At 36.8% G+C, this 19,398-nt stretch overlaps 1 protein-coding gene across 7 annotated transcripts in view; it reads right to left on the reverse strand.

Moving 5' to 3' along the window:
* The window catches only part of NAV3 (neuron navigator 3), a 608,990-nt gene that overhangs the window by 12,934 nt on the left and 576,658 nt on the right, over nt 1-19,398 (reverse strand). For all 7 annotated transcript variants that reach the window (XM_040233842.1, XM_040233840.1, XM_040233838.1 and 4 more), the window contains 7 exons: nt 17,409-17,506; nt 14,925-15,020; nt 14,487-14,655; nt 12,875-13,110; nt 3,766-3,920; nt 1,863-1,934; nt 1,103-1,299 (listed from right to left, as the gene is read on the reverse strand). In XM_040233842.1, coding sequence (XP_040089776.1) covers nt 1,103-1,299; nt 1,863-1,934; nt 3,766-3,920; nt 12,875-13,110; nt 14,487-14,655; nt 14,925-15,020; nt 17,409-17,506 — 1,023 coding nt within the window. The remainder of the gene's footprint in view (nt 1-1,102; nt 1,300-1,862; nt 1,935-3,765; nt 3,921-12,874; nt 13,111-14,486; nt 14,656-14,924; nt 15,021-17,408; nt 17,507-19,398) is intronic.

Genomic DNA, 19,398 nt, shown 5'->3' on the forward strand with positions numbered 1-19,398 from the left:
CACATATTTAGACACTGTTCTGGGGGTATTAATATGCTTTCTTACAGGATTCTTAGAAAATTATAATCTTGGTCAGCTTAAATATTATCAGTATTTTACTGAAGACCCATCTTCAGGACCCTCCTTTATTTTTACACTAAAATCTTAGTCTAACACATAACATTTTACTATTAGGAGAAACCTTAAAGGTTATAATCCAGTCAATCTGCTCCACTTTACAAATGACAAAACTATGATGGAATGAATTGTCAAAAATAAAACATTATTTGCTGGAAGTGGGCCTCTGCTGCGGTCTTCTGATCCCAACTGTAGAATTGTCCTAATTCTTTCTACACTGTACCTTTAGTGAGTATATCTTTCTGATCCACAGCAAGGAAAAGGGGACTTTTTTTGTGTGCAACTTAAGAAGGAATACAAAAATAAACATCTTTATGCTAACTCAAGACAAATAACTCAAACAATTTCATCTTCATGAAAACATAAAATGCCTAAATTATCTTAAAATCTCTCACAACTATAATTGATATATGCTAAAATTTGTTTTTAGCATAAAAATGATACTCTGAAAAGACTTTATTTGCTAATAAAGTCTAATTTATTTCACATGGCTACCTGACTTTTAGTTTCGATATTATACTAATATAGTTGTCTACATTAGTTGATGTTAGCAAAGTTTCATGCTTGTATGTGTGCTAAGTCTTCTCAGTCATGTCTGACTCTTTGCAGCCCTAAGAACCGTAGTCTGCCAGGCTCCTCTGTCCGTGGGATTTTCCAGGCAAGAATACTGGAGTGGGTTGCCATGCCCTCCTCCAGGGGATCTTCCCAGCCCAGGGACTGAACCCACATCTCTTATGTCTCCTGCATTGGTAGGCAGGTTCTTTACCAGTAGCACCACCTGGGAAGCCTTACTAAACTGTAATAGTCAGATGAAAAGACACAAAGCTTGAAGGCAAACTTTCAGAAGGAGGAAAAAAAAATGAAGACTTAAATTTTTGGAAGCTTCAAAAACATTAGCTTCAGTTATTTTCTACTTCCAATCTGGCTATCTTTACCAAGTACTCTTAGTTCCTGGAAAATGGCATATTGCAATTTTAGAACTCACCAATTGTAACATCAGAAGAACTGTGTGTTTCTAAAAAACTGTTGAGATGATGCCACGTCTTAGGAATCCAGTCTATAATTTTGACTAGGTCATTATTGCGAATGTTCCTTTCAATTTCCATCTCTATCAGTTTCCTTCGAAGATATCTGCCTAAAAAGCCTTTCACTGGCTCTGTGTGGTTTGCACATAGTACCCACCTATAAAAAGAAAAAAAAAAATCAAAACCAAAACCCAGAAATTCTTATATAAATTAAACTTTAAGTCCACAGTGATTCTCTCTCCAATATAAAGTAATAATGTTCCTATTTCAGTTGGAGGCCATATGTTAATGATCAAAGAGATGACACAGTCTATTATCATTAGAGCTAAACTGTATGTAACTTTTCTTTCTGAGCTAAAGAGAAGCTCATGTGCGTCACAGCAGTGAGTGGGAGTGTGCACGCTGAGCACTCTTCTGTAGGAGAATCACAAATCCTGAAATAGGAACTCTCTTCACATTTCTCACATTTAGAAGAAAAGTGTTCTACTTTAGCTGTGACACAGTGAGCAGGAAAAACATTTCTTTTTTCTTCTTTTTTAAAGAAACACTTCTGATTATAGGTCAGGGATCACAAAATGTCTGCTTGAGAAAGAGTGTCAGAAGAAGTGACAATTATTTCCACACCCCAGGTTACCGATTCATCAGTGTACAAATGGAAAAAAACCACCACCAAAAGCAAACAGAAAAGAGACAATACAAACAATTCCAACTTAACTTTACCTGAAATTGTGATGTAGCTCTAGATTTGGTGATGAAGAAGCTCCCTGATTCATTGTTCCAATAATATATGGACTGGAGACAAAAAGAAAAGAAAATGTACATGCATTAAAGGTAAAAGATATTAATAGGTTAAAACTGTCTCAGGAAACAATTTGGATAAACTTGTATTCTTCCATTTTAACGTTATGCTGTAAAGGGGTAATTTTATAACGTTAGGCTGGAAAATGACAAAGATCACTGAAGTAGAAATTAAGATTTGGGGTTCAAATGGCAGCTCTGGCATCCTAGGCAAATCACTGTAATCATTTTCCCTCTCTAATCCCATGTTTACTCATATATAAAATAAAGAGATTAGATAGAATAATCATAGGGATCTCATCCCACTCTAATATCTTATGATTCTTTTGCTTACAATCCAATTCATTAATTTTTCCTTTATTCTAGCAGAGATAACTGGGATACTTGCACTATTGAAACTAACATTTATGCAGTTGTTCTTATATGTTCTTTTTTAGAGATTACACTACAGTGAATCTTAAAAATCTTTTCAGATTTTTTATACCCTACTTTAACCTTTTCTCTCATGTAAATAGTTAAACATTAGAATCACTAAGGACAAAGGTATGTCCAAATGTAACAAACTTACTTCTATAGGAAGGTTGAATTTAAATGTTACTATGGACTGCAAGGAGATCCAACCAGTCCATTTTGAAGGAGATCAACCCTGGGACATCTTTGGAAGGAATGATGCTAAAGCTGAAACTCCAATACTTTGGCCACCTCATGTGAAGAGTTGACTCATTGGAAAAGACTTTGATGCTGGGAGGGATTGGGGGCAGGAGAAGAAGGGGACAACAGAGGATGAGATGGCTGGATGGCATCACTGACTCGATGGACGCGAGTCTGAGTGAACTCCGGGAGTTGGTGATGGACAGGGAGGCCTGGCGTGCTGTGATTCATGGGGTCGCAGAGAGTCGGACACGACTGAGCGACTGAACTGAACCAAACTGATGGACTAAAAATGAAAAAACAGTTCTATAGCCTTGTTCTAGTTCTTAATTTCCCTGATTCAAGAATTCTGTTATTGATAATAGTCAATAATAAGGCTTCCCTTGTGGCTCGGCTGGTAAAGAATCCACCTGCAATGTGGGAGACCTGGGTTCGATCCCTGGGTTGGGAAGATATCCTGGAGAAGGGAAAGGCTACCCACTCCAGTATTCTGGCCTGGAGAATTCCATGGACTGTATAGTCCATGGTGTCACAAAGTGTTGAACACAACTGAGCAACTTTCATATCACATCACATAGCCTCATTCTAGTTCTTAATATTCCTGATTTAAACATTCTCTTATTGACAATCGTCTTCCAGACTTTTAACATACATGTAGAAGTTAATATCATCAAGTAAATACTGTTGCTATAAAAGCACCTGGGACACAGTCGTTGAATGAATAAATAGACGTTATAAGGGATACACAGAAATTCTTTGTAAACATGGTATAATAGTAATGAAGCCTTTTCAAATTAACGGCATCCACTACTGCTGCTGCTGCTGCTAAGTCGCTTCAGTTGTGTCCAACTTTGTGTGACCCCATAGACGGCAGTCCACCAGGCTCCCCCATCCCTGGGATTCTCTAGGCAAGAACACTGGAGTGGGTTGCCATTTCCTTCTCCAATGAGTGAAAGTGAAGTTGCTCAGTCGTGTTCGACTCTTTGCGACCCCATGGACTGCAGCTCACCAGGCTCCTCTGTCCATGGGATTTTCCAGGCAAGAATACTGGAGTGGGTTGCCATTGCCTTCTCCGAATGGCATCCACTATAGGTCTTAAAAGGAATAAAAGCACAAGAATGCAAATTTGATCACTATTTTTCATGTTTCATCATTCAAAATATTTCAAGCATACCATTTATTGTATTTACAGTTGAGAAAACCATTGAAGATATCACTCAAAGAGCCAACATGATGAAGATTATCAAGAATTATTACAACTGGAAGCTCTGCACCATTATTATCAGCACTGCATTGTTCAGCCAGGTTAGCTAGATACTGTTGCAATTCCTTTAAAAAATAAAGAAAACAAACACATCAATGATAAATTCATACTAATGGTAAGCAATTCATAATTTAGGGATAATGCATTTTGTCTTCCATCTGAGTTCTGTGATTAAAACTCATAGATCATTCCATTGATATAAAATCTTATTCTACAAAGCAAAAAACATATAATGTTGAAAGTGTACATTTTTAAAGGAAAGAGAAAATCCAGTACAGAACATCTGAAGCAAATATAAAACTGTAAACACAAGGACATATTTCTCACTTGTTCTCTCCCTGGAAGAAAGGCAAAAAAAAAAAAAAAAGAATTCTTGATATGAGCTCTTACGGTAAACCATAAATATTGAGACTCCATTCTTACTTTTGATATAATTATAAAAATGGATTTTAGCAAGCCTTATAATTTGAGGTATTGACTAAATCCAGAAAGATACCCCTAAATTTCCGATTAGACTCTAAACGTCTTAATCGTTTTGATGAGTTGCATCTGAAAATACAGCCCTGGGACTCAAATAAAACTGTGGTTGGTTGGTTGGTTGTTTGATTGACTTATTTATTACCTGCATGCAACTCTTTAAAACAAAGACAAAAGTTGTTATATTTCATTGGGTCACTTGACATTAGCATTTAGCATTTAGTAAGTTTCTTGGTTATTTACAGGTATTTTTCCTTTCTAATAGCTTTTAATCTAAATATGATAACCAGTTCACTGATTGCTGTCACAGATGGGTAGGCCAGAAACATAATTAGGTTTCTTAGAATTATCCTAATCAGTAAGAGCATTTCCATAATATTTGCATATTTACAATGACATTTTCAATTTGTAAAACTTGAGCAGGGTTAAAATCAATTTCATGATGGATCTTGAAAATAATGAATAGAATTCCAAATGATAAGTATGTAGATTTTTACTCTTTCAACACAGATTTATCAAGTGCCTACTGTGTGCCAGGTACTCTGGCATCAAGGATTTAGAGCTTACTTCTACATTCCAGGTGTTAGAGTTGACAAACAAAAGGGCAGGCCAACAAGTAAATCACAATGCAGTGTGATAAGTGAAATGCACAAAGCACTATAGAAAAACTAAAGAGAGATATCTAATTCAGATTTAAGGTTCAGAGAAATAGCCTATGGGGGTGGGAGGTATAATTGAAGAATAAAGAGTAAAGCATAAGAGCTGGAAGATATGAGTGTGTGATGTGTTTGGAGAATTACTAGTGTTCTGCTTTTGCAGAAAATGGTACATGGTAGTAGTGATCTTAACGAGACAAAAAAGAAAAGATTGAATCCATGCAGAGAAATTTGGATTTTACTATATAAACACAAACACCATTCATATGCTGTTGTTGTTTTGACAAGGGTAGAGAATTCATCAAAGAAAACATATATATGATTTGTCATTGTTCAGTAGCTCAGTCATATCTGACTCTTTGCGACCCCATGGACTGTGGCACTCCAGCCTTCTCTGTTCTTCACCAACTCTCAGAACTTGCTCGAACTTATGTCCATTGAATCGGTGATGCCATTCAATCATCTCATCCTCTGCTGTCCCCTTCTCTTCCTGCCTTCAATCTTTCCCAGCACCAGGATCTTTTCTAATGAGTCAGCTCTTAGCATCAGGTGGCCAAAGTACTGGAGCTGCAGTTTCAGCATCAATTTTTCCAACGAATATTCAGTGCTGATTTACTGTAGGATTGACTGATTGGATCTCCTTGCAGTCCAAGGGACTCTCAAGAGTCTTCTCCAACATCACAGTTCAAAAGCATCAATTCTTCAGTGCTCAGCCTTCTTTATGGTACAACTCTCACATACCTACATGACTACTGGAAAAACCATAGCTTTGACTAGATGGACCTTTGTTAGCAAAGTGATGTCTCTGTTTTTCAATATGCTGTGTAGGTGTCATAGCTTTACTTGCAAGGAGCAAGTGTCTTTTACTGTAGATGCTTGAAGGACAGGATGACCAATTAGAAATGGAAAAACCAATCAAGATGCTTACTGCCTCGAGTAGGTTAGGCATATTTGCAGATAACTACAATTCATAGTGGAAAATAATACATTACCTCAAAAGAGTATACAACAAAGATTTTGTTCACTGCATATAAAGATTACTTGTAGCTTCTGAGAAAGGCTTTCTGGTGGCAGTATTATTTCCTATTAACTTTTTATTCTAAAGGTTAGGTAATATTTTGATGCTTAAAAAATGGAAGAATAGCTTTCCACATAGAGACAAAGAAAGGCGAAACACAAAAATATGAGCTCCATGTAGGAAAGAACCAGTAGAATATGATTTGTGAAAGAGTTGTAAGTAAATCGGAAAGAAAAGTTTGCAGCTTTGAATGATTGGTAAGACTACTGGATTTTTCCTACTGACAGTGAAGAAACATTGAGTATTTTGGAGATCTGAGTAATGTAGCCAGAATCATGATTTTGAAGTGAGGTAAATATATTGTTTAACTCTATACTCTGAGCACATCATGAGAAATGCCGGGCTGGATGAGTTACAAGCTGGAATCAACATAGGCTGGAATCAACACAACCTTAGATATGCGGATGATACCACCCTAATGGCAGGAAGCAAACAGGAACTAAAGAGCCTCTTTTTTTTTTATTATTATTTTACTTTATTTAAACTAAAGAGCCTCTTGATGAGGGTGAAGGAAGAAAATGAAAGAGCCAGCTTAAAACTAAATACTAAGAAAAAAACTAAGATCATGGCATCCAGCCCCATCATTTCATGGCAAATAGGGGAGGAAAAGGTGCAAGTAGTGTCATATTTCCTCTTCTGTGGCTCTAAAATCACGTCGAGTGGTTGACTTAATCCATGAAATCAGAAGATGCTTGCTTCTTGGAAGGAAAGTTATGACAAACCTAGACAGTGTGTTGAAAAGCAGAGACATTACTCTGTCGACAAAGGTCCATATGGTCAAGGCAATGGTCTTCCAAGTGGTCATGTACAGCTGTGAGAGTTGGACCGTCAAGAAGGTGGGGCAATGAAGAACTGATGCCTCTGAACTGTGGTGCTGGAGAAGACTCCTGAGAGTCCCCTGGACAGCAAGGAGATCAAACCATCAACCTTAAGGGGAATCAACCCTGAATATTCGTTGGAAGGACTGATGCTGAACTGAAATTCCAGTATTTCGGTTTTCCAATATGAACAGCTGACTCGTTGGAAAAGTCCCTGATGCTGGGAAAGATGGAGGACAGAAGGAGAAGAGGGCATCAGAGGATGAGATGGTTGGATGGGGCCACCGATACAAGTGACATGAACTTGGGCAAACTTCAGGAGATGGTGAGGGACAGAGAGGCCTGGCCTGCTGCAGTCCATGGGGTTGCAAAGAGTCAGACACAACTGGGCAACTGAACAACAACAAGTATATTGTAAAGGAAGAGGAGAAATCAGTCAAGAGAATACTGAAATTGCTGAAGCCAAGGCACACGGTGGGACTCAAGAGGAATAATAGAGGTATGGGAAGATTTTTTACCTAGAACAGACAGCAATGGGGAGACACTGCTGGATTTTAAAGTGGTCAGCTTTTAATTATGAAAAGACATTCCATTTCCATGAAGTGAAAGCAAAGAGAGACACACTGAGAGAATTGGAATTTAATGGAAATTGTAAATCAAGCAGTTAGTAAGCAACTGCAGTAGCCCAGGTAAGTGACAGAGTGTTCATTTGGTTGGGAGGGTGGTGGTAGCAGAGATGGATAGAAGAAGATGCATTTGTGATACATTTTCAGAGTTGAACTTGGCATTTCTAAATGTGTATATTTACTGTACTAATGGAAACATATCTGTAAGCTAACAGAAATGTCTACCATATGGAAGACGGGCATGGCTAACAGTGTCCAACTGGAACCAACACAAGTTCAAACAAGGGAGTTATCCGGATAAGAACGGAAGTGGAGGAGATCAGAATGTTGAGGAATATTTACATTCACTGGAAGGTGAAGGAAAAACAGTCAGTGAATGACACTAAGAAGGAGCTTACTAGAAGGTAGGAAGGAAAGAAGGAGAGAATTCCATAATCATGAAAATGAGAACAATTTCTAGAAAGGGGGATCAATTATAGTAATCTGGTATACATAAATCAAAAGAGAGAAAGCAGGAGGGAGGCGAGGGGAGAGGAGGAACAGGAGGAGCTGAAGCAGGGAGGCAGTGGGGAGGGGGGTGCAAACAGGGAGGTGGAGAAGCTTGACTTGGATTTGGTAAATAAGAAATCACTGGGCGATTTCTGAAAAAATAGGGCTAGAAGATTCTATTACGGTTCTCTTTTGTCTTGAGACTGGTAGCAGATTCCTTTGGGAATCTAATAAAGGGTATGGGCCAGTCAGAAGTAGAAATAGGCAAATACAAATAATTCAATCATATAACTTGAGTGTTTTTTTTTTTTAACCCCATTTGAAATCACTTCATGATCTTCACCCAAGCTTGATGATGATGATGAAGTCGCTCAGTCGTGTCCGACTCTTTGCAACCCCATGGACTGTAGCCTACCAGCCTCCTCCATCCATGGGATTCTCCAGGCAAGAATACTGGAGTGGGTTGCCATCACCCGAGCTTAACTGGGGTAAAATCTTAGATTGACGTATTGATGCATTAGCATTAGAAGTTTCAGTCCAAGATCTAATAAGGCAGAAAAATAAACAGGTATATATACCAGATGGATATTGATAATGAGATGAATCCCCTACTTTGAAAATATACACAGAACACAGTGGTTGCATAAAAGCTATTGATCACTGTTTTCCTTCGTTTTGACACTAGACACACTCAAATGAATCTGCCAAGTCCAGCTTTCTGATCTTTTCCCACCTAACATTCCAAATGGCTTCAGCTGGCCACATATTCTTTACCAAATCCATCTCCAGCCTTCTGGGCCCACTATATCAAATGTCACAAAGTGTAACTGTTTATGTGTCCTGCTTTCAATCAAAATATTCCAGCTGGCAGCTCAAGAGAGGGCGTGAAGAATGGGAAGAGGGGCAGAATGTAAAATGCAGAGACACCAAAAACATGAAAAGATTTGTTTTCATTTGATGGTTTATTGTTGGACGTTTTTGGAATCAGTGAGTACTTTGTGCCTTTATCCCTTCAGAGCTATCAGAGGCACAGCAGAAAGCATGTCAGCAGTTACGCAGCTCTGATTCTCAGGGAAGTCATTTATCTCACACCTTATTCACCGTTTACTTTCATAAACCGACACTTAGCTGTCCCTCCCACAATGTTAACCTGCCATCCCCCTTTCTCTATACCACTCTCACAAACCATCAACTCCCTGAAAATAATTGCAAATCCTCTAACAAGGTGGCAAGAACTGGCCAAATTCTCTGGCCAGGACTTGGTATCTAACATTACTGACAGGTCATTCATATCTTACAACCATAAAGAAATAATAAACATTTGTTAGTTGCATTTTGTGCTTTCTTGGTGATGAATGCTATGTGACTTGTCCATGGATTTCTTCCTATAACTGTTCTCTAGCATCATTCATTCTGTTCAGTTTTGTCATGCTTTATTTAGTACTTTATAATAACAAAGATTAAACTCACCTCATAATGGCACAAGTGATTTTTTTCAGAAAAAGTAGAAAATAAGAGTGCTGGCTGTATTTGATCAAATTTTAAAGGCCATGTAAATTGTTATTGCTTAAAAACATCCCCAAGCACTAAACATTTTTTAACTGAAATAAAAATAACAGATATGGCAGTGTCTTATGGAGTGAGGCAAATTTTAGAACTAATGTAAGTTACCCTACTTTATTTTAGCATGTCAAATTATCCTGAGGAAGGCTGGTCAACTTGACTCAAAATTTGACTTTAAGTGATTCTCCAACTTTATCAAAGTCCCATTTCCTCGAATAAATCTATTCTTCTCCTATTTTCCAACCAGTTGCTTTTTTTTTTTTTTTTCAGAAAGGAAGTAACTTCTAAAAAGTTCTTTCACATTAACATTAAGGAAAAATCAAAGAGAACACAGGGTAATCAAGATATGTCAATTCGTTTATAGAAACATAATATGTTAAAAGAAACATAATATGTTAAAGCTTTTAAATAAAGCTATGAGGAGACCCAGAATTCATTGAGGGCATTAAACATGTAGGCTGAAGCAAACAAACAGCTGTGTCTTCTGCTTTTACTTAGAGAAGAGTTTAATATTCTGTCTCAGGTGCCATGTCTCTCTCTACTTGAAATGAGAATGTTTGGTTCATCAACAATCTGAATAGTGCTGAATTCCAAGGACGTAGTCAGAATTCATGCGCTCTGTTGAGTCAACATGAGGAGATGACATCATGCCTTATACACAACTCTGTTCTCCTTGAAAAACACAAATAAGACAATTTGAACAAAGGTCTGTGTGTGTCACAGGGGTGGGTGGTCTGTATGGGTTTGAGTGTATTTGTATAAGAAATCCTCATTGGAGCCAAGAGCTAGAATTAGTAACTGTGGGCAACCCTAAGACAGTGCTTGCTATGGGTACTATTCTTTTTCCTTGCTTCTATTTTTCTTTCTCTCTCTCTCTCTTGCTCACACACAGAGTCACTCCTTTAATCCTTAACACAGCATCACTATTTTCCCCACTTTATAGCTGGGAAAACTGAGGCACACAGAAATTCAAGAATCAGCCCCAGGTTCCACAGTTGGTTGGTGTCATGAACTTGATGACTTACTCCCTTAAGGCATTTTTGTTCAATAAATTAAATGTCTTTCAAGAATTTAGTGGTTTGGGGCTGCTTTGGGGAGTCGTGTTTATTTTCTCAATATTTGTAGGAGGGAGGTTACTGTGAGACTGGGTCAGTTTAGATCATTTAACCAGGTCATTTTTGAAAAAAATCCCAGTGACCCAGTGTCATCTGGGTAACTTCGAGGTATTGCTAATAACAGAAGTAGTTTCCTAAGAGAAACTCAGGCTGTACTGACTGAGAATATAATTAGTAACTATCAGTAAAAGTAGCTCAGTGTTAGAGATATGTTAGGCATCAACTATTTTCTTTTTAAAATTGTTGACACTGCTTGGAGTATATGAAAGTACTGGCTGCATTTTATATCCCCTCATGACTATTTAACAGCTGAGAGTGTTCAGGATGATAATTCTGGTATACTAGACCTTAGTAGAGACTCATCTCACATACTAGCAAAGTAATGCTCAAAATTCTCCAAGCCAGGCTTCAACAGTACATGAACCATGAACTTCCAGATGTTCAAGCTGGATTTAGAAAAGGCAGAGGAACAAGACGTCAAATTCCCAACATCGGTTGGATCATTAAAAAAAAAAAACAAACAAGATAGTTCCAGAGAAACATCTACTTCTGTTCTATTGACTAAGCCAAAGCCTTTGACTGTGTGGATCACAACAAACTGTGGAAAATTCTTCAAGAGATGGGAATATCAGACCACCTGACCTGCCTCCTGAGAAATCTGTATGCAGGTCAAGAAGCAACAGTTAGAAATGGACATGGAACAACAGACTGGTTCCAAATTGGGAAAGGAGTATGTCAAGGCTGTATACTGTCATCCTGCTTATTTAACTTATATGCAGAGTACATCATGTGAAATGCCAGGCTGGATGAAGCACAAGCTGGAATTAAGATTGATGAGAGAAATATCAATAACCTCAGATACACGGATGACACCACCCTTAGGGCAGAAAGGGAAGAAGAACTAAAGAGCCTCTTGATGAAAGTGAAAGAGGAGAGTGAAAAAGTTGGCTTAAAAGTCAACATTCAGAAACCTAAGATCATGGCATCCGGTCCCATCACTTCATGGCAAATAGATGGGAAAACAATGGAAACAGTGACAGACTTTATATTTGGGGGCTCTAAAATTACTGCAGATGATGACTGCAGCCAGAAAATTAAAATATGCTTGCTCCTTGGAAGAAAAGTTATAATCAACATAGACAGCATATTAAAAAGCAGAGACATTAATTTCCCAGCAAAGATCTGTCTAGTCAAAGCTATAGTTTTTCCAGTAGTTATGTATGGATGTGAGAGTTGGACCATAAAGAAAGCTGAACGCTAAGGAATTGATGCTTTTGAACTATGGTGTTGGAGAAGACTCTTGAGAGTCTGTTGGACAGCAAGGAGCTCCAATCAGTCCATTCTAAAGGAAATCAGTCCTGAATATTCATTGGAAGCACTGATGCTAAAGCTGAAACTCCAATACTCTGGCCACCTAATGCAAATAACTGACTCACTGGAAAAGACCCTGATGCTGGGAAAGATTGAAGACAGGAGGAGAAGGGGATGACAGAGGATGAGATGGTTGGTTGGCATCACTGACTCAATGGATATGAATTTGAGTAAACTCCAGGAGTTGGTGATGGACAGGGAAGCCTGGCGTGCTGCAGTCCATGAGGTTGTAAAGAGTCAGACACAACTGAGCAATGAACTGAAGTGACTGAGACCTTAGGTGATGGTGAAATGGAACACTATTCAATTTCCCAAGTTTCCTACACAGAAATCCTATAGAAATATGATGTAAACAATTTTCTGCTCCCAGAATTTCTGCTTAGAATATATTAATCATACCCAAATCTCCATTGTTGCAATATTCCAGTTAATTCCTTGTTTATTATGACCCAGACCAGACATTGACTTTTGAAAGCTCTGATTCCTCCAGTAAGAGTTCTAGGCTCTTGCTTCCATAGTATTTACTCGGATCTCTTTTTGCTCTAACACTTCCTAAATGGATGTCCCAGAGAAATTAGACAATAAAGACCTTGTTCTTTTCTTCTGTCAATTCCCAATGCTTGTGAAGTACTAGATAACTGAATGCCACTGAGCAGTCTTATTCAAATTCACAAAACAGGGTTCATTCATTCTCCAGATTCTAGCCTTAGCCAATGAGATACATATGTTTCCATGCACAATATGGAATTTTCATGATCTCAATGCTTAGCTGAGTAATACACTTATGGATAAATGGCAGCAGTTGTCTTAGGAGTCTGTGACTTACCTTACTAGACTTGTGGTCCACATTAAAAGTGGCAATCGCATCCTCTGGTTTTTTCCTCCCAGATTTGGTTATCACATATTCAGCAAGTCTGTGTGCTAAATAGGTCTTTCCAGTACCACTAGGACCTGAGAGTATAATTCTGTGATGCTCCATCAACAAGTTAAAGTATCTTTGGGTAATTGGTTTAGGAATCAGAGTATCAAAAACAAAACTGTCCAAACTGTTTTCTTCTACCCCTGAAGGGAGAAACAAAGGGAAGAGAATGGCTTATGGTTTTACATAAGCTAGAATTTAAAACACAGTGTCAACTGGCAACTGGGCTTTGTTAGCCATAGGAGTAACACTCCTTGCAAGAGACTTTCACTGACATTTCTGTCTCACAAACATGTGTTGCTATTTTAAGACAGAATACATGAGTAACAAGGCAGAGTGAACATGTGAATGAAAGCAAGCCAGTTGCTTTTTCCTGAGACTCTGTCCCCTGTCTACTTCATGCTTCCCACTTATGTTTCCACAGAGAAGTGGAAGCATTACTATGAATTCTATCAAGAATCATTCTTCTCTTTGAAGGTGGTAATTTTGTTAAGCATGAATATAAAAATTAAAATAAAATATATGAATTTGTGTTCCTCTCTTTTTCCTCCTCTTTTCTCCTCCTCTTTACTTCCTTCTAGCTCTCATTATACATCCCTGCTATACCATCACTTAAGCTTTTGAAGAATATATATTGTGATATTTGGCAAGGAATTAAAGAGAGCAACAGTATCTTCTTTTACTAACTCAACTACCTTAATCATAAAATAAAATATTGACAAATCCCTCTATTAATCCATAGTTACATAGATGTGTTCTGAACTCATTAACATATGTGAACAAGAAATTATGGAGACAAGGATACTTGAGATATTCCATTTACCTAGAAATAATCACATTATTCAAAGCAAAATCATTTCTCATCCCTGATTCTTAACTTCCATTCTCTATCCCCAGTGGCTATTCATTGAATATGTGCTTAGTTTCTTCACTGCGCCTAACTCTTTGTGACCCCACGGATTGTAGCCTGCCAGGCTCCTCTGTCCATGGGATTCCCCAGGAAAGATCATGCGACTGGGTAGCTATTTCCTTCTCCAAGGGATCTTCCCAACCCAGGGATCAACCTTGGGCCTCCTGCATTGCAGACAGATTTTTTACCATCTAAGCCACCAGGGAAGCCCTTGTTGAGCATATATATATATTAAAATTGAAGGTATAGGGATGAGTATATTACCTTAGAATATGCAATAAACTTTTACAAATCTCCCCTAAATCAAAGAGGACAATGTAGAAAACCTAGAAATTTGAAAATTGACGCGTCACTTCCTCTGTGAGTACTCGAGAATCTTCAAAATTGCATCTCAAAACTCAAAGACTTTAATTTACTTGATTTTTTGTTTTTAGTTGGATTTTTGTGTTTTTAATACAAATATGGTTCATCTCATACCCAAACTATTAAAGTAGTTAGCCTACTTTTCAAATATGAAAATTTGAAGTGAAACTGCAAAAAAAAAAAGAAGGAAAATAAACATTGGTAAAAATGCCATTGTGGGTTTTTTTTTCTCATTTTTATTTTTACCTTTCAGGTTCACAGTGATGACGTTATTATCACCAACAAGGTATCCACAAGGCAGCAGTTCAGGCACTTCTAGGCCATGGGATCTAGTTAAGTCTCCTATACAGTAGCTGGCAATGCAGTCAGAGTTCAGACCAAGGCTAGTGGAGGTATCAATTCTGAACACATATTCCTAAAATTGTACACACAAAGACACAGTCAAAACAGAGGTACCACTCTCTACCAGTGTAAAATTCATGGGGATATGAAACTAGCTGTCATGAATTTTAGAATTGGGTACTACAATAACTATTAATATTACACAGCATAAAGAGAAAACTTTCTTTAATATTTAAAATGCAGGAGAGGAAAAGCAGATATGTACATGCCATTAAAGCTAAGGGAAGCATCCAAAATGAAACACGTTTGAAAATTAGTATCAGGATATCTTGTACAACGTACCTTAAAGAGACGTCTAATTACACCATCTAAGACATCCCACTTGGTTTTTCCACTAACACCAATGGATCCTATCAAATATGCCTGAGACTTCTGATCCTAAGTAAGATCAAAATAAAATAAGATAAAACCTAACTGTACCTTGTTTTAGTATGTCTACTAAAAATATTAATATTGGTGGTGATTAACAGTAAAATATATATCAAACTTATGGTTTATATAATAGTAGACATACACAGTGGATTATACAAAATACCCCAGCAAACAAAGCAGCCAAAGTAACTAATTAACTAACAAGCAAAGTAACAGGAATAGCAACAAAACAAGAGAGAAAGAGGTTAGATGAAGTGGTATGGCCAAGATAAACTGATTCATGACCTGTTCAGTAGAAAGGAAAGGTCCGGGAGAGAACAGTCTTCCATTTTAGCGAGCAGGTACATTTCTGAAGAGAAGCAGCTTGGTGGGAAGGAGATGGTGATAGAGATGCAACAGAACTATATCTTGAGTCCTAAAATCTCATTTTAACGTTTTTGCAATCTAAATGTTAAGTCCAAAACTCAGTTTATTATTTTTTATTTAGATTATCTCTAAAATTGAATCCAAATTTGAAAAATAAGTTATCCATGGCAGTATGGCATTCATATATTCACAACTCAAGCTCCACTTCGAATTTCTCAGAAAATTCAGTATTTAGAATACTTGCCAGGAAATCCTACAGGATTACAAGGAATTCTTGAAGATTCTTGGAGAATCTTCAAAATTACATTTCAAAACTCAAAGACTTTGATTGACTTGATTTTTTTGTGTTTTGGTAGGGTTTTGGTGTTTTAAATATAAACATGGTTCATTTCACAGCAAAACTATTAAAGTGGTAGTTTACTTTTCATATGTGAAAGTCTAAAGTGAAACTACATCTACCATGTAATTAAGAAAAGTGATGTTAGGTCAAGTCACTTAGCTGGCTCAGACCTCCATTTCTTCATCTGTAGCATTTAACTCTATAAGGGTAAATGATTATCACCACTACTTAGGCATAACCTGAAACCAATATTTGTTTTTTTAAAAAATGTAGAAATTCATAGCAAAACCACTGTTATTTTTATATGACTTTTATAGACTGAATGTTCTTGTTCCACTCAAATTCATATATTAAACCACAACTCCCAATTGATTGTGTTTGGAAATGGAGTCAGCAGGAGGTAATAAGAGTTAAATTAGGCCATGAGAGTGAGTCTGACATCATAGGATCAGTAGCCTTCAAAGTAGGGGAAGACAGAGATCTCTCTCTCCCTAAGTACACACATTGAAGAAAGGCCTGTGAGGACATAGCCAAGAAGGTGCCATTTTGCAACCCAAAGAGAGAGCCCTTTTCAGGAACCAAACCAGACAGCACCTTGATCTTGGACTTAATAACCATGAGAAAACATTGTTTAAGCCAACCAATCTGCAGTATTTTGTTATGGTAACTCAAGAAGACCAAGAGAACTTCTTTTTAACATTCAGAAATATTGTCTTTCAGAATTATGTTGAAAAAGAAAACTTGTGTTCTGGTGTTAGTGTAACTGAGTCAAAATGGACATGCTTACAGTGCTTTTAAGCAGCTGCTTTTAAATCAGAGATTTTTCAAGCTTCACTGAGACTATTATAGTCTTTTACAAAAAGACTCACGTGGGAAATTCAGGCACAGATCTGCAGCTCAAGCAGAAAGCTTATGGCATTAGAATTCTTAGAATATATGCTCAATGTAAAAATTCACAATTGCTAGCTCACTTTTCAAACTTAAATACTTCAATTATCTTAAAATTCTAAAGTTCTTTGCTCTTCTGTTTGATACAAAAAAAACTGGATACCTACTAATTTTGTATTTTTGGCCACTGAAATACCATTTCAACTTGAAAAAATATTTTTTGTTTCAAGAAGAGTCTAGGATCAGGATGACACTGCCAATTTGAAGGCAATATTTGATTCCAGAAAAATTAAATATTTGCCTTTTCAGCCAAGGCCTTGCTTAAAAACGATACACATAAGTAGCATTAATGGACATTGTTATAATGAGTCTAATAAAATATATCTATCTTTCCAGTGTCTAGAATAGCCATATAGCTTATAGTCTCCTTTTTGTAGAAAGACCATTTTGACAGTTCTAGCAACATGGTACCATACATCACAAACATCACCTGTATTTAGCTAGATAAGATGTTTATGTCAAAGAAAGCCATATGTTTCTTTTCAGGTTTTAGGAACGAGGGTGGCTGTAACAACCACTACTGTTTTCAGTGAATAAACATGAAGTTCGGAGACATATTTCTATCTATAGGATGAGGCCATTTCTTTTGAGTCCCTAACTTTCATGCTTTTAGAAATATATTAAGCCAATGCCAAGACAAACTCTGTTGGTAGTATACTTATTAGAACAAATACTCATATTTCAGTATATTTGACTCATGTTCATTCATAGTAATAAAGAGCTTAAAATTAAAGAAATACCTTTGCTCGGCCGTAGCCCTTGCTTATGGAGACTATAATTTTCACACTGCGGCCATCCTTATGTCCAGTTGCATCACCAGGATCATCCAGCAAAATATCTACCAAATTTCCAAAGAAACACACACATACACACATAACAGAGGCACGTTAGCTCGGATTTCTCTACTGTCATCACTTTTTCCTCCATAGTTTTACATTTTTCAAGGGGAATATTTACCTTTTCTGCCATTCATTCTACCTTAACACATGTGAAAAACCTCAGCTTTCAAGAAGATAGGTGGCTGTGCTTGGGTTAAAGTTTTCATCTAAGACTTTATTTCTGTTTTCAAAGATCTTCCCTCAAGTGTTGGGCCATAGCATTAGATGAGGAAATAAGGGGTTTCTTTTCCTATTATGCACAGGTCTGAGTAATACCTGAGTAATATTTAGTTACCATTATAACTGCCACAAATTGAAAAGCAATCCGATTTTCTATCTAGCTGAAAATATCCAAGCTCAAAACCCATGAAATTATGAATGCAAAGGTGCTGAGATTGACTGTCAACTGAAATTATTTTCAAGCATTTGGTATAAACACAGCTATATGGCTCCTTTTCCTTATATCTGTAATTTTCGGTAATGTTTTGAATTTCAATGATGGCATTATACTTCCCTGCATAAATATATTAATTATTGCTCTTCTGTCCTCTTTCTGCTCACAGTTTCAAAACAAAAATGATATTTCTAGTAATCAGCTAAGAGTTACAGAAGCATGATAAAGCTAATTAACCTTTAAACTACCAACTTTAAATGTGATTAAAGATTAATTTTTTAAATATAGTATATGAGATTAATGTTCAGTTTGGAGAATGAGTATGGCAAACTATCCCATATATGTTTTCCTTTGAAAATGATGATATTATAGAGGCATATTTAATATGAAGATAGTGCTCTGTGAACAAAGGAAACTTAGCTACATGTTGAAGAACACATGTGCCTGGTGACAAGAGGACTCAATTGCTCAAACTGTAAATTCAGAGAGACAAGGACTTTGACTGTATCATTATATTAAAGAAACAATTTCATCAAATGGGTTCTGAAAATAAAATGGTTCTATTACTTTAATAATTGGAATACACAATTTTGCAAAGAAAGGAGTTTTTTAAATGCTACAATACAATAACAATGAAAAACAAATTTAGAGTTTAAGGAATATGGAGATTTTTTTGCTAGAAATTTTAAAATTGTCAATCTCCCTTACTGGAATTTTTTTCTTTTTACTAGATGAACATCCTCCTGGTCTCATCTTTTTGCTTATCCTGCTCAAAACTCTTCCTGAAGTGTCATTTTAATTCTCGTTCTGTTTCTCAAAATTTTTAAGTGGCTAATTATTCACATCTAAATATCTTATAATTCATGACCAAACCACATCTTTAGTACATTGTTCGATTATTCATAACTGTTCATAAATATTCAAAAATAATTATTTAAAATAATAATTTATTAAGCATCAAAGAAAGCAGGTACTGTCTGGGCATTGGAAATGAATACCATGATGAGAAAGAAGATGAATTCCCCACTCTATCACTTACTGAACTAATTATAGTAATCATTTCCCCAAGTCTTGGTTTCTTCATCTATAAAATGGGTTATAAAATCTTCAGCTTGGCAGAGTTATCGAGAGCATAACAGACAATGCTTTTAAAGCACTTTATCCTCAGTATTTAGTAGGTTCATCTGTTCTAACCATTACTTCTTTTCTCTGTGTGTCTATTCTAACTCCTTGTATTAACAGTTGGAGGAGAACACTGCGGCTCACTCTGGGTCTCCCCATCGGTACACCAATGGGATGGTCACCTGAGCAAACAACTCCGAGGGAAAACAAATAACAGCCAATTTGAGATAGGGTGCTTTGTTGTTTTTGGTTTATTTATTTATTTATCTGGAAAATAAGTTATGGTTCTCTGTCAACATATTGAAAAAAAGAAAAAAAAGATTTGCCATTCTGGTT

Source organism: Oryx dammah, unplaced genomic scaffold, assembly GCF_014754425.2.
Source record: "Oryx dammah isolate SB20612 unplaced genomic scaffold, SCBI_Odam_1.1 HiC_scaffold_29, whole genome shotgun sequence".
NCBI lineage: Eukaryota > Metazoa > Chordata > Mammalia > Artiodactyla > Bovidae > Oryx > Oryx dammah.